The sequence below is a fragment of the Conger conger genome, chromosome 3, assembly GCF_963514075.1.
Source record: "Conger conger chromosome 3, fConCon1.1, whole genome shotgun sequence".
NCBI lineage: Eukaryota > Metazoa > Chordata > Actinopteri > Anguilliformes > Congridae > Conger > Conger conger.
In genome coordinates, this window is record NC_083762.1 from 26729038 (window position 1) to 26741701 (window position 12664).

General features: G+C 40.0%; 2 protein-coding genes across 2 annotated transcripts in view; one reads left to right on the forward strand and one right to left on the reverse strand.

Moving 5' to 3' along the window:
• Positions 1-1401: 1401 nt before the first annotated feature.
• On the reverse strand, positions 1402-4469 carry LOC133123443 (uncharacterized). Its single transcript, XM_061233908.1, has 3 exons — positions 4396-4469; positions 3360-3396; positions 1402-2970 (listed from the first exon to the last, which is right to left on the reverse strand). The coding sequence occupies exons 1-3, from the start codon at positions 4467-4469 to the stop codon at positions 2002-2004; spliced, it is 1080 nt and encodes a 359-aa protein (XP_061089892.1). The 3' UTR covers positions 1402-2001.
• Positions 4470-7977: 3508 nt separating this feature from the next.
• LOC133123444 (uncharacterized) overlaps positions 7978-12664 on the forward strand; it is a 37895-nt gene continuing 33208 nt past the window's right edge. Inside the window, exons 1-2 of the mRNA XM_061233909.1 lie at positions 7978-8065; positions 8188-8225. The gene's annotated coding sequence lies outside the window, so the exon portion shown is untranslated. The remainder of the gene's footprint in view (positions 8066-8187; positions 8226-12664) is intronic.

Consider the following 12664-nt stretch of genomic DNA (forward strand, 5'->3'; position numbering starts at 1 on the left):
AAGGAAAGACACATCATGCTTACTTCCCTTCGCAATTGGAAGATGTCCAGCAGTGCCATCAGCTCCATCAGCTCAGAATTGGCAGAAACCAGTGGGACCCAGGTACATCCATCTTCTGTGCAGAGTAGTCTGGTCAGGAGTGGTCTTCATGGAAGAATTGTGGCCATATCTCCGATGTGGAAACAAGGCCAAGCGACTCAACTATGCACAAAAACACAGGAACTGGGGTGCAGAAAAATGGCAGCAGGTTCTCTGGACTGATGAGTCAATTTGAAATATTTTGCAGTAGCAGAAGGCAGTTTGCAGGCAACAGTGAAGCATAGTGGAGGTTCCTTGCCAGTTTGGGTCTCCTCAATACTGAGAAGTAAAGGGAGATACTTATCCATTATGCAATACCATCAGGGAGGCATCTGATTGGCCCCAAATGTATTCTGCAGCAGGACAACCCCAAACATACAGCCAATGTCATTAAGAACTGTCTTCAGCGTAAAGAATATGAAGGAGTCCAGGAAGTAATGGTATTAATCCCCACAGAGCCCTGATCTCATCATCATCGAGTGTGTCTGGGATTACATGAAGGGACCGAAGCATTTGAGGCTGCATAAATTCACCGAAGAACTGTGGCTAGTTCTCCAAGATGTTTGGAACAACCTACCTGCTGAATTCCTTCAAAAACTGTGTGCAAGTATACGGGTCAGTGACGAATAAGGGTTTAAAAATGAGAAAAAATTCTCTTTCTAGCTTCTTTAGAAAGTTGTGTATATATTTCAACAAGTTTTGTTCTCTAAGAATATAATTTATGCATTTTAATTATTAACAATTAGATTTTTCCCATCAAAAATGTCATTCGGGATTTTCTAATAATTTGATTATTTATTTTTATCAGCATACAATAGTTTATAGATATCCATAGTTTGATATCAACAAACATGTTCTGCTCAGGAAATCAAAATTCCATCACAATATCAGAAATGTAGGCTTTTCTACTGACACAGGCTCATTTGTCGATGTTTATCACCCAAAACTTAAAAGTGAAAAAAGCTGGAAAATGTCTAAAAAATGCAATCCAGTAAAGGGGTTAAGATTATTGTTGTATTCTCAACTAAAGAAAACTGAATTATGTAATATTTCAAGAGAAATCCGTGTTATCCCGCCTGACGGGCATCGTTATGCCGAATGACATACTGTGAGATTTTGCATGGGATGATCACTAAAGGTAGTTTCAGCAACAACGGTGTATTTAAATGGGCTACTCATTCTATATTTAATACAAAGTAAGAGGCAACTTGTCAAATTTAAATAATCAGTAGTGAGTAGACATTCATTACACTTAACATTTAACTTTATTTGATATGTTTAAGCATTACACTTACATTTAACATTTTTTATATGTTGCCTTAGTAAAACATGTTAAGATTTAAAAACACTAATCTTAGCATTTTGAACACATTAACCATTTCATATACAGTAAACATCAGCCATTGTAAAAGGTATCAACATGTAGGCAACAGTAGTAGTGTAAGTCATTCATGACAAGTCAGTATCAAGTCATTAACATTTTCATATCAATTAACATTTTCATCAACACTGAAAAGTAGAACTTTTTGATTGAATAAAATAGTCAACATACTGTAGCTATATAATCTGGAATGTTGCCTTAAAAATTGGCTTGATATTTTCTCTTGAATTAGGCTACATGGCCTTGTAACTAAAACTTTCATTTAAAATACCTCATTTTGGGTGAGATCTCCCCATCTATTCTCTAATCCATGTATTCTTCATTAACATTTTCATCATCAACACTGAAAAGTAGAACTTTTTGATTGAATAAAATTGTCAACATACTGTAGCTATATAATCTGGAATGTTGCCTTAAAAATTGGCTTCATATGTTCTCTTGAATTAGGCTACATGTAACATTCAGTTAAAATACCTCATTTTGGGTGAGATCTCCCCATCTAATCTCTAATCCAAGTATTCTCTGTGGGTGGAACTGCACATTTACATCATCTCTTTGAATTTTTCCCAGTCTGGGCTGCATAGTTTTGAGCTGTGATTGGTGGATGGCTCTGGCTCTGAGATGACTGCTTGCACATCAGACATGTAGTAAAAGATGACATCACATGTTTCTGGCCACATAAATGAGTTCTTTCCGGCAGTTTGTCTCATGCAGCTCACCTCAATTTCATTCTCCACCAGATGAAGAACTTGTCCGACCAAAAGTTGGTCATCGTATTTCACAACAACAAATTTACCGACTAAATCTGGTGTGTTGTTTTGTGTGGGCTGCAGTGTTGAGTTTGAGCTTGTGGAGGCAGTCTCTTCAGATCCTTCTTGGTTGAACCGTGTTGAGTTTGAGCTTGTGGAGGCAGTCTCTTCAGATCCTTCTTGATTGAAGTCCACATCAACTGGACCATAGCAGTTACAATGGCTCCCTCCTCGGCTGCAAAAGCAGGACAGCTCTCTGTGACTGATGTTCCCCGGGGTTTGTGAGGCAACCTGATGTAGTTTCATGGTGCCTTTAACAACTGGCAACTGACTTGGCACTGCATCATCATGTCTGGACACGTCATCTTCAGATATCCAGAAGTACCTTATAGTTGAGCTTGTGTTCTCCTGTAGTGTGCAGTAGAGATCCTTTGGTGTCTGGATATCTGTTCCCATTTTCACAATGTCATCGGCACAACGTTTGATTGCTCCACCGACTCCATCGGGAGCGCCTTTACCATGGGCCTTTTCTGAGTAGTTCCAGGTAATTTCTTTGAATCCCCAAAGGAATGGAAGTGTGCTGAGCAGGTAGAAGTTCCTCTTATTCCTGTACTGCGTCACAGGACCGTCACTCATGAAGTGGAGAGTGGTGACAGAGGGATTTTGCTCCTTCACCTCCTTCAGAATAGGCTCAAGGTGTGCCCACACAGCTCTTTCATCATGGCGGAGGCTATCAGATATGGTAGCATACGACTGGCACCCCTGAGATGTGTTAAATATGTTATTAATACAAAATATAAATATATACTTTATGCCTACAAGCTTTAAAATAGTCATAAAAACAATAAAACTATGCATGTGTCATTCGAAGTAACAAATGTCATTGTGGGATAACAAAGAAACCGTTATCCCGAATGACAAACAAACTGCTTGAACTTATTTAACAGGCAATTACTTGGCCACCTATGGAAAACTATGACCTTGACCTACAACTTTTAATGTCATCTTTCACATCAAATATGCAAATTTGAAATAAAACAACAGGTTTAATGTGTTTTAAGTGTTGTCCCGTATGACACTGGATTTTGGATCATAGTGCACCAGTGACCGAAAAGGTCAAATTATAAAAATGTTAGGAGAGCTTTACTAACCTTGTTGCACAGCCTGGGGGTCTTGGGAATCTTCTTTCTGATGCAACATTCTGTCACATGACTATCACATTGCCTTATATGGTAAAATTGCTCCTGAATGTCTGTTATCCCGAATGGCAACTGTGCCATTCATCCCAATGTGGGGACAAAAATGTTTCATGCATAAAAATGAAATGAAGTTCAGAATCCTCACAATATGTTGACACATCCATGCAAACACTTACACAATTATGCCCAATGGGTAGATTTAAGGTTTTATCAAGGTTTTTGATGTTTTTGGAGCATTTTTACGCTTTGATTTTAGGTGCGGACAGTTATCCCGAATGACATTTTGGCACTTTTGAGCTCAATATCTCCTTAAATTTCCATTACTCATAATAAATACAATAAAGATGAGAGAATTGAGTGATATAGTGTAGTTTTAATTTAAAAGTATATATATTTTTTATTATAAAAATGTTTTCGACACCAAAATGGACATGTCACGTCATTGACCCATACCTAGAAGTCTTCTGCAGACAGTGGTAATTGACAAATCCACACCTGACTCCTGAAGAGTGTTTGATCTGTCAGCCAGATGTTTGGGGATTTTTCTTCATTATGGAGGAAATTCTGTCATCAGCTGTGGAGGTCTTTCTTGGCCTGCTAGTCCCTTAGTTCACCAGTGCTCTCTTTTCGTTTTGATTATGTTCCAAACTGTTGAATTTGGTAAGCCTAAGGTTTGGCCACAGTCGCTGACAGTTCTATTCTTGTTTCTAAGTCTCATAATAGCTTCTTTGACTTTCATTGGCACACATTTGGTCCTCAATGGCAATAATAGTTTCCAAAGGTGATCAAAAGACTAGAGGAAATACTCTCTTAGCTCTCTTACCTGCATTAATTAAACCCACCTGAGCAATTACACCCGTGAAACCATGTGTCCCAAACATTATGGTTCCCTGAAAGGGGTCCAAGCACAACAAGTGTTCAATGCTGATCTCAAGGAGGCGAGCAACACTGGACGCGGGTGAAGACAAGCAGACTGGCAATGACACACCCTCGGTAGACCCAATCCCACCAGTTGTAGGCCTCCTGAGCTGATCGTGTAGAAGCACTGGTCAGGATCCTCATGATCCGTTTGCCAGGTTGACCTCCACCTGAGTTTTATGCGGTATCCTGGATCAGTTCTTGGACTGGTTCCAAAATGTCAGTGACTGTCTCTATTTGCTGCATAGAAAGTGTCCTCCTACCAGGTAGAGACATTTATGTCCATTGGTACTCAACCCAGGATGTTCACTTGCCTCATGAAGTCCTGTCACCTCTAAACAGAGTGAGTGGTTTGTGGCCCAGGTCATGTCCCCATAACTAAAAGAAGAATACAATACACCAATAGCTCATTCATACAAGTCTTGCAAAGTGATAATGACAAGGTGAGAATGTTTTTAGAATTTTTTTTTTTTCTAATTCAAAAACTGAAATCTCTCATTTATGTAAGTATTCAGACCCTTAATTCAGAAACCTCTTTGGCAGCAATTACAACTTCAAGTCTCTACAAGCTTTGAACAGCTGGATTTCGGCAGTTTATCCCATTCTTCCTGGCAGATCCTCTCAAGCTCTGTCAGAGTGGATGGGAAGCGTCTGTGAACTGCCATCTTCAGGTCTCCCCACAGATGTTCTATGGGGTTTAAGTCTGTGCTTTGGCCACTCAGGAACAGTCAGAGACTTGCCCCGAAGCCAGCATTGTCTTGGCTGTATACTTCAGGCCATTGTCCTGCTGAAAGGTGAACCATCGCCCCAGTCTGAGGTCACTTGCACTCTGGACCTTTCTGTATTTGGCTGCATTCATCCCTAAATTCTGACCAGTCTCCCAGTCCCTGTCACTGAGCACACCCATAGCATGATGCTGCCACCACCATGCATAACTAGAGTGATGGTATTAACCAGGTAATGAGAAGTGCTTGGAGTTCTGTCCAAAGAGAGCAATTTTTGTCTCTCAGGGTTCTTTAAATGCCATTTGGCTTACTCCAAGCAGGCTATAATATGCCTTTTACTCAAGAGTGGCTTCCGTCTAGCCACTCTACTATAAAGGCCTGATTGATGGAGTGCTGCAGAGATGGCCATCCTCTTAAGGCAGGTTCTCCCATCTCTGCAGAGGATGGGTTTTTGCTCACCTCCCTGACCAAGGCCCTTCTTGCCTGGTTACTCGGTTGTTCTAGGAAGAATCCAAGTGGTTCCAAACTTCCATCCATCCATCCATCCATTATCTTAACCCGCTTATCCTGAACAGGGTCGCAGGGGGGCTGGAGCCCATCCCAGCATACATTGGGCGAAAGGCAGGAATACATCCTGGTCAGGTCACCAGTCCATCACAGGGCACACACATCTTCACTCACACACTCATACCTACGGGCAATTTAGACTCTCCAATCAGCCTAACCTACATGTCTTTGGACTGTGGGAGGAAACCGGAGTACCCGGAGGAAACCCACGCAAACACGGGGGGAACATGCAAAGTCCACACAGAGAGGCCTCGGCCAACTGGGATTCGAACCCAGGACCTCCTTGCTGTGCTGTTTATACTTTATACCCTTTTATAGATTTATACCTTTTCCCTGATCTATACAATTTTACAATTTTCAGTCTGCTCTCGCCTGCCTGGAAGTTAGCATTGCATAATTCCGTGACATAAGCAGACCAGAAACCACCCACAAACTCTTGTCGCTTTTATTTTCAGAAGACTTCAGATGTCTGATAAACATCTGTGTCTTCTGGACTTCATCATGAGGTCCATGTCCTCATGGAGGAAATACACCATCAGAATCTCCTGAAAATAAGCAGTAGTACTGTGCAGAGGACCCAGCTATCATGGCCAGCTAGCTGATACAATACTGAATTTATTGATGAATAACGGCAGCAACCTAATGTTACCAAAAGCTGGCCTGCCACTTGCTTCGCTTTCAAACCCACCAAGGCTATCGCTTTCAAACCCAGCTAATGCACTGTAGTGGCCAATCCATACACGTCTCATGTTGCCCTCCTCCTTTTATTGGACCATAGAGTGTATGAGTTCAGTGTACAGGACACATGCTTTTCAGATATAGCACAGAAAGAGAAAAGGGCCGTGCCAAGAAACATCCAGAACAGTTTTAACAAATACAAGTATACAAGCAAGGTATTGATCAGAAGTGAACACAGACACAGGCTGCCAGTGTATCATAGTAAAGACTGAGCTATTTTGTATTTATTGTTAAGGTGAACATCCTGCATAGTATGCCTTTAATTTCTGACTAATTGGCAATTCGCAACAGGATCATGCCTATTTCTTAACTTCACTTCTGCCTGTGGTGCAGGTTGCTGATTTGCAGGAGACTTCTGCCCATTTGCAGGTATCAGGGAGCAGGTGACAAATTCCGGGAGACTTGGACCTTCCAGGGGAGCTGGGATGCCTGCTATCCTGTTCCTTTTTGTCCCTATAATTTTTCAGCCACCTCGGCCCACAAACTCCCTCCATCTCAAAGAAACAATCATTTCAACTGAAAATGGGACCCCACGAATCACCCCTTTCCCTAAATGGAGAACATTTTACAGTTGTAGTGCTGAATCCTCTGATTTTTAATGCACAAATACAAGCAATTTGTCTTACACCCTCCAACTCCAAGAAACGAACCGCTTCCGCAGAATATGGGACTCCACTAACCCCCCTTTGATGTAGCTTTCTCTTAATGGAAATTTCCCAACTTTGAGGCCATCTATAAAAACACCATTTGCTTCCCACCCAATTCCATCCACCTTCTTCAATATTTTTAAGTCCATTCATCCGCAATACAAACTCGAACCATATAGATATGGTTTGAAAAAACCAAAATTAGTGCCACCTACTGAATGTTCTCAGTTCTCTGTGTACTATTGCTTATTATCCAAGCGAAGACTAGCTACATATCTAGTCATAAAACAATACCAGTTCGGTAGCAACAAGCAAATTAGCCATAGTTAGCTGAATCGTGCGTGTTTAGCTAAATCTTTATTTGTCTCAAACTGTAAGTTGCAGTTGCATCGTTTGTGGTATACTAGTTATATATCCAGCTAGTTCCATAGCCAAATAAGTTGCTTGCTCATAATAGAGTTGGTTAGCTAAATTGAAAATTTCAAAAAGACTACAAATATAAAGTGTTGTGTAGCACACCAAAGTCAAGATTTCATAAAATCACCTGTTCGGCGAACATTTTCTTACTAGAACACTAAGAAAAGACGGCAGGTCAATGTCAACTTTCCAAAACAGTGCATGTTTTGTTTTGAGAGTGTTTGTTGCTGAAATTCCTCTCTTGACGACCGTTAGGAGTCAGAGAAAAACTCATTGTTGTCGACATTGAAGTCGAAGTGGACTTTGCATTTACATTTTAATACTGTCAGATAAAGTGCGTACATTAACTTAAAATACAAAGCGGGATTTTGCATTTTTATCGTAATTATGACATACTGAATGAAAAATAAATGTAATTGAGAATTTGCATTTTTATTTCAATTTGGGCGGATATGCTTCCATATTAAGCCTCCAGTTATTCAGAATTCAAAATAAAGGGGCAGCCAAGGTTATCATCGACACTCCAGTACGGTAGGTGGCGGTAATATGTCTGTGTGTGGTCTATCCCGCTTTTTAAAACACTAAAGAGAAACCGTTCTGGTTCCCCGACGTTTCCTCATATTCTCTGTGGCGTGTTGTTCGCGAGGTAAGGCCTATGTATAGAGATATGTAATTAAGTGAATATTATTGAAATATTTCGATTTGTGTGTATTATTGTATAGATCGGTAACCTTACCTTTTGGACATTTTCCTTGAACAATACCTCAGAGCACTGAATTAGCTGGAGCCTGATCTGCGTCGACGAGGTAACGTTAGCTAGCTAGCTAACACAGCTCCGAAGTCGGTTTACGAGCTAAACGCTAAGGATTTGACGAATTGCATAACTAGCCAATACAATAGCCAGCTTGCTAGCACATAACACTACACTAACACTTTATTACTCGGTGATTAAACCGACTGGTTGATCTCGCAACAAACGCTAGAGCTGGCTACGTAGAACCTTATTTTTTCCAACGAATAACGATAGCTAGCTAGTGTTAGTCATAGTGTAACCACAATATCCAGTCTAGCTCGTAAGTTACTAAATAAACTTGTTTACTTAAGTTGAATCCATAACTAGACTTGCACACGTGTTGGTCATTAGTGCGTAGACTATACTTAGACTAGAAAACCAGGGAGTATCGCGGTTTCTGCATTAACTAATGGCTGGAATTACACCAGAAACGAAACGTCGGCCCACATAGCGGCAGCTATGCGGCGCCCATGCTACTGGATGATGTTACAGCTTTTAATGAGCCGCCAAACTGGTCATCCATGGGACTTGAAAAATATACCGTGAACAACTGGTTGCCAGTGGGACCAGTTTTTGAGGTGAACAGCTGGTATAGGTTGTGCCCGAAATGGCTCACTATTAACTACATTGGCCGTCATCCATCATGTTCTCGTGTCTGAATTAAAAAATACACGTATTTTACTCACGTTTTGAGAGCACTAGAATCATCCCACAATGCACCGTAAAATTTAGTGAACAACCGTGGTCACTAGAAAGGTGGTGAACCACAATTCTTTGCGACCAACATTTCACCTAATTTTATTATTCACAAATCTTTTATGTTAAATTATTTCTAAACGGTTCAAACTCAAAGCACTGTAGTACAGAACCAAAACGGCAAAATGTGTCACTGTCCAATGAATTAGGCTGCTCGACCAATTCTTTTGTTTTTGCAATACACTGATTACATTTTGGGTTGAGATAAAAAGATGGACAGGAGACGAGAGCTCAGAATTTCCTCATATTTGCAACTAGATGTGTTAAACTACTTTGAATATAGCAGCATTGGTATCAGACCACACAATTTGTAGGTGAGCTAAAGTATTGGAACAGAGAATATTTAAGTAAATGAAAAGAACAATATTTGGTAGCATATCTCTTGCTTGCAATAACTGCATCTAGCCTGCAACCCATTGACATCAAACACTTGCATTCTTTTTTTGTGATGCTTTACCAGGCATTTACTGCAGCCTCTTTCAGTTGTTTGTTTTGGGGGGGCATGAAATGCATGCTCAATTCAGTTAAGGTCTGGTGATTGACTTGGCCAGTCTAAAACCTTCCACTATTTCTCCCTAATGAAGTCCTTTGTTGTGTTGGCAGTGTATTTTAGGTCATTGTCTTATTGCCTGATGAAGTTCCTCCCAATTAGTTTGGACGCATTTCTCTGTAAGTTGGCAGACAGAATGTTTTTGTAGTCTTCTGAATTCATCCTGTGGCTACCATCAAGAGTTACATCTTCAGTAAAGATTAGTGAGCCCACTCCAGAAGCAGCCATGCAAGCCATGACACTTCCTCCACCGTGCTTTACAGATGAGCTTGTTGTTTTGGATCATGAACAGATTGCTTCTTTCTCCATACTTTGGCTTTTCCATCACTTTGGCAGAGGTTAATCTTGGTCTCATCAGTCCATAAAATTTTGTTCCAGAACTTTTGTGGCTCATCTCTGTACATCTTTGCAAATTGTAATCTTGCCTTCCTATTCTTACTACTGATGAGTTGTTTGCATCTTGTGTTATAGCCTCTATATTGCTGCTCTCGAAGTCTTCTTCAAACAGTTGATTGAGAGACCTTCACCTCTGCCCTGTGGAGACTTTGTGATGTCACTGACTGATGTTTTTGGGTTTTCTTCACAGCTCTCACAATGTTTCTGTCATCAACTGCTTGTTTTTCTTGGTCAACCTGTTCGATGTCTGTTACTTTTTCAGGACATTCCAAGTTGTGCAAGCTATCCCCAATGCTTGTGCAATCGCTCTGATTGATTTTCCTTTTTTTCTAAGCTTCAGAATAGCTAACATTTTTCCTCAGACAGCTCTGGTCTTCATGTTGGTTTATCTTTTCTAACACAAATGCAGTGTTCACAGGCAAAAGCCAAGGCTAAAACCAAGAGTAGAATTTCAGAACCATTTATTGTGTAACCAATCAATCTTAACAGGACACATCTGGGGAACAAGAAACTCCTGTCAGTTACATGTTCCAATACTTTTGCTCACTGAAATATTTGGGTGGTCTGATACAAAAGGTGATATGTTCTAAGTTGCTTTTAACAAATCAAGATAGCAATACAAGGAAATAAATGCTGAAATTCAAATCTGTCATCTCATGTACATCTTTTGATAGTTTTTCTTTCCCCAAGCTGGGCGGCATGTGAGTTTATGGTAGGGGAAATACTAGTGCATAAACCAAAACAGAAAACTGCTTTAAGTGCGTAATAAATGTAAACCTTTATGGCTCACGTGGCCAGCTCTCCTTACATGAAACGAAGGCTTGCCTTGCGAGACTAACTTGACATTCCGCTCATAATTCTGTGGTTTCTGTAGGTCAGCAGAAACTTGGTGCAAGTATTAAGTTTTCACACTTCCAAGAAAAAAAGCATACGTTAAAAGATCGATCTTGGGGTTTAATGAATTGATATTGGATCATTCAAATAAACATCAATTTGAATCCGAAAATCTTTTTTTACTGTGAAGCCACATGTCAGATATAATTAAGCACTATGTTCATGTTGTGCTTATTGTGCTATATCGCAAATGATGACAGAAAAGTGGTAATGGAATGAATTGAGTGATTTAGGATGGAGGTGAATCAATAGGCTCCTAACTAGTGAGTGTGGGGACACAGTCACTAAAACTAACAATTTGGATTTCAAAGACAAAGAAAACGATTACTAACCTGCATTCTATTGATACTTTTCAGTGGAAAAATATGAAAACGAAAGCAAATATGTTCAACAACCTAACTAGGAGCCTATTGATTCATCAGAACTTTGATTGATTCATCTAAATGTGGTCACTTTTCTAACATCGGATCTGTTACCTTTTCATTTAATTGTTTGTAATGTAGCACAATGATGACACAATTTTTATTCTTATGGCATGTACAGCTATATCTGACTTAATATGGCTTAATCAAATTTGCCAACACTAATTTAACTAACACTAATTTGCCAAGACTTGACAGTGAAACTATGCCAACTATATCTCTTGTGTGCAGAGCACCACACCAGACCATGGCTTGTATAAAAACTAATCCACTAGCTTGGGTGCTCCTGGTGTAATTCCAGCCTACACTATAAGCAATGTTTCATTTAGCCATCGTGTTACTATTTTTTGTCAGTTTATGTGCTAGCGATGCTAACATTTAAGGTGGCATGCAATTTCCAGCAAGGAGCCAAGTTAAAAGGGAATACACCTACATTTTGGGAAATATACCTTTTTTCGGACTTTACCAGACAAGATGGGAATTTCATTAAAATGTTTGTGCATTTGGTGGTATTCATGTTAGCTTAATGTGTAAGCTTTGCATAAAGACTTGAAGCCTATAGGAGTCAGTAGCCTACCTAACTTCTCTGAAAACGATGTCTCTCGTTTAAAAAAAAAGAAAAGAAAAAGAAATTTCAAATACACCTGATAGCTTGTGTAAAAAAAGACTGCTTCCAAGTTGCTGTAGGGTGTATTTCTTGACTTTGACGTAGGCTACAGACGCCTATAGGCTTCAAGTCTTCAAGTATGCTAAGCTAACACGTTATGCTAACATGGAAACTGAGCCAGTGAATGCGCAACAATAAAAATTAAATCAAACGTCTCGTCAAAGATTTCGTATATTTCCCAAAATGTTGGTGTATTCCTTTCATATTGTCATGTTAATCAGGACTTTCCTACTTTTTCTTATACTTTTACTATCTGGTTCCAGTCAAAACACCCCTGAGCACCTCACTGTTCGTGGCTCACATTGGAAGTGCCAATCCTAATAAGTGATAGCCAGTTAGCTAGCTAGCGCAGGTGTACCGCAGTCACCACCTCTACAGTTGGCTCAGGCTCCCGCAGTGTCAAAGTTACGATATTTCTTTGCTTAAAGAATGAAGTCAGGGAAAGAATCATGTCAATCATATGAATAGACTCCTGTTCGTGTTGCCAGGGATTATATGTTGTGCATAATCCCATTTTGCAATTTTAGAAAATTTTGGCCAAATCATTCTGTAATACCTTGTGTTCATCCATCCTCCTAAACACCAGCTACAAGCTGACATGCCCTGATTTGTGCACCTTATCCTGACTGACCGTTTCACTCTGGATGTTACATAGTCTTCCATTCTTGATAATCTATTCGGCACTAAGCTTTGTGAGAAATCAACCTTCATCTAAATTGGATGTCCACTTTCTCTGACAGTCACTTTCATTGCTTTCAACCAATTGC

Bases quoted from the DNA above. Each gene is read 5' to 3' on its own strand.
- LOC133123443 (XM_061233908.1), bottom strand. From the start codon at position 4,469: ATGAGGATCCTGACCAGTGCTTCTACACGATCAGCTCAGGAGGCCTAC. The intron at 3,397-4,395 runs GTGTGTCATTGC...ATGTTGCATCAG, and splicing joins TGGGATTGGGTCTACCGAGG to AAAGAAGATTCCCAAGACCC. The intron at 2,971-3,359 runs GTTAGTAAAGCT...AACACATCTCAG, and splicing joins CCCCCAGGCTGTGCAACAAG to GGGTGCCAGTCGTATGCTAC.